Source organism: Babylonia areolata, chromosome 6 (genome assembly GCF_041734735.1).
Source record: "Babylonia areolata isolate BAREFJ2019XMU chromosome 6, ASM4173473v1, whole genome shotgun sequence".
Classification (NCBI taxonomy): Eukaryota; Metazoa; Mollusca; class Gastropoda; order Neogastropoda; family Buccinidae; genus Babylonia; species Babylonia areolata.
Genome location: NC_134881.1, coordinates 25,504,779 through 25,507,278, shown reverse-complemented (window position 1 = coordinate 25,507,278; position 2,500 = coordinate 25,504,779). Strand labels below are relative to the sequence as shown.

The 2,500-nt window shown below is 41.6% G+C and overlaps 1 protein-coding gene across 4 annotated transcripts in view; it reads right to left on the bottom strand.

The window, feature by feature from the left end:
* Nucleotides 1-2,500, bottom strand: part of LOC143282871 (ciliary microtubule associated protein 1B-like) — a 51,504-nt gene that overhangs the window by 1,673 nt on the left and 47,331 nt on the right. For all 4 annotated transcript variants that reach the window (XM_076588735.1, XM_076588734.1, XM_076588733.1 and 1 more), the window contains exon 7: nt 1-1,237. This exon is cut by the window's left edge and continues 1,673 nt beyond it. In XM_076588735.1, coding sequence (XP_076444850.1) covers nt 957-1,237 — 281 coding nt within the window. In that variant the 3' untranslated portion in view covers nt 1-956. The remainder of the gene's footprint in view (nt 1,238-2,500) is intronic.

The window sequence follows — 2,500 nt, the reverse complement described above, 5'->3', positions numbered from 1 at the left end:
AACGTTTCGCTATTTATTTATTTATTTATTTTCTATTTATTCTTTTATGTATCTATTCATTCATCCAAAGCCATGTACTTACGTACCAGAACCTTCAAGGGCTCACTAGATATTGCAGGATATGCTATATAATAGAAAAAATAATAAATCCAGGCAGGGATGTCTTCGTTTTCCAGAATCAAAAGGAAGAAGCGTCTTGGTTTAACTTTTAAACGTAAAAATTGATTTGCGCGTGGTGGGGGGGGAGAGGGGAGGGGGAGGAAAGGTCCAAGGGCGGGGGAGGGGGGGGGGGAGCGAGGAGTGAAGGGGTACGAATGCGGATGTGCGTTTAAAAATCTCTCACCAGTGCTCTCATGTTAGCCATTCTATTAGCTTTTTACTAGCAGTGAAGGGAAACAAGTGAAGACATGGTATACTTATCAAAACTGAAGTTAAAAAGAAAACAATAATTATTCATGTACACACAGCAGCAGATTTATTTGTCTCACCAGATGAATCTCGCTTCCTTTTGCATCACATCTGCATCTAACTGAAAACGGTGCTTCTCTGTATGTTGATTTTGGTATTTGTTTGTTTTATCTTGTTCGTTGACATGTCTTTTTTTTTTTTTCTTCTTCAACAACAGTTAACAGCGGATCAATAAATAGATTAAAAATAAAAAAAAGATTAATTTATTTTTAAAAACGCTCTTTCTCTTAGAACTCCTCCGCTTAATCAGAATCAGATCTCGTGCAAACATCTTGCAGAAGTTAAGATTTTTTTCCTCCGTTCACTGTCCCATTTATATTTCAGAGGTTTTTGCTCAGCGTAAACCAACCATGATGTCGCCACTATAAAAAAAAAAAAATCTTAAAAACAACAATGACATAATAAACCCCGTCGTTATTACGTCACAAACTCGCAGTGACGTCACGCAGCCCCCCACCCCAATCTCCGTCCTTCAGATGACGTCATCACTACTGGCTGACGTCAGCCAGGGTGAAGAGAGGCTTGACCTTGTCCCCGTGCCTCACGCCCATGGAGAAGCGAGGACTGGCCTTGTTGACCCTGTTCTCCCCCTGGCTGGGGTCGTAGGCCCCGGGCCCCGGAGTGACGAACTTGATGGGCGGCAGCTTGGGGCGGCCCTTGAGGGTGACGGCAGGGGCTCGCCGGGTGGTGTGGCCGGGGTCCACTGGCCCGTAGCCTGCCGGTCCCGGGGTTTGGGCGTGGTCGAAGGAGAAGCCTTTGTTGACGGACCCTTTTGTTCCCGTGCAAACAGACAGCACAATACAAAGCAATGCAATGCAATACCACACAATACATTTTTTATTCATCCATTTTGAAATTAGATTGTGCATCCACAGGCTCGTCACTCACCCTTCGCAATATATCACCCAACAGCCAAAGTCCAACACACTCGCAACATGACAAATGTTGGACAAAAGATTTTTTTGAATATATATATAAGCAATGCATAAAGCTGAATACCCACAAGCAAGTAACATAACGCATCGGGTACATTTTTCACACACACACACATCCAAGTCCCTTTACCCTCCACACACACACACACACACACACACACACACACACACACACACACGTGTGTCATACATGTATACAATCATGTGATTAAAATAATAAGGTGATACATACTATCATCTGAATAAAATAGTATTTTCATGTATACCATCATATGATTAAAATAGTATTGCCATACATACCATCATCTCATTAAAATAGTATGGTCATACATGCCATCATCCGATTAAAATAGTATGGTCATACATGCCATCATCCGATTAAAATAGTATGATTGTACATACAATCATCTGATTAACTTAAAATAGTATGGTCATGCATACCACCATCTGATCAAAATAGTATGATCGTACATATAATCATCTGATTAAAATAGTATGGTCATACATACCATCATCTGATTAAAATAGTATGATCGCACATACAATCATCTGGGGGGGTTTTCAGGGGGAACAAACATGATCATTAATTTTTCTTTTGGGTGCACCTTCACACCAAGGGATCTTAACCAAATGAATGGGTGGGCCGCCCACTACGATCGGCTCACTACGATCGGCTTCGGATCCACTCTGTTTACGCATACCCAGATTCAAACACTCGACTGTTGGCCGCCGTTCTTTCTCTGTTTCTGGACCTTGCGATTGGAATCAACTTCCTTTTTCGCTTCGTCAAGTCTCCACACTCAGCTCTTTCAAGTCCGGCCTTAAAACCCACCTCTTCCCAAAATAGCCTCCCTTGCCTGCCCTTCCTTGTCTTTAGTTTCTACAGTTTCAGAGTTATGCATGCGTGTGAGTCACTGGTGCGAAAGCGATTTGTCTCTGCACAAGATCCAGTGCTATATAAATACCATTATTATCATTATTAAAGCTGCCCAACATAAAGAGGTGCAAATAAGGAAATAGTAAGAACTGAGATGCCCTCCATCTATATCAGATATTTCTATTTTATTGGAGAAAAAAAAAAAGAATCATAGAATAAG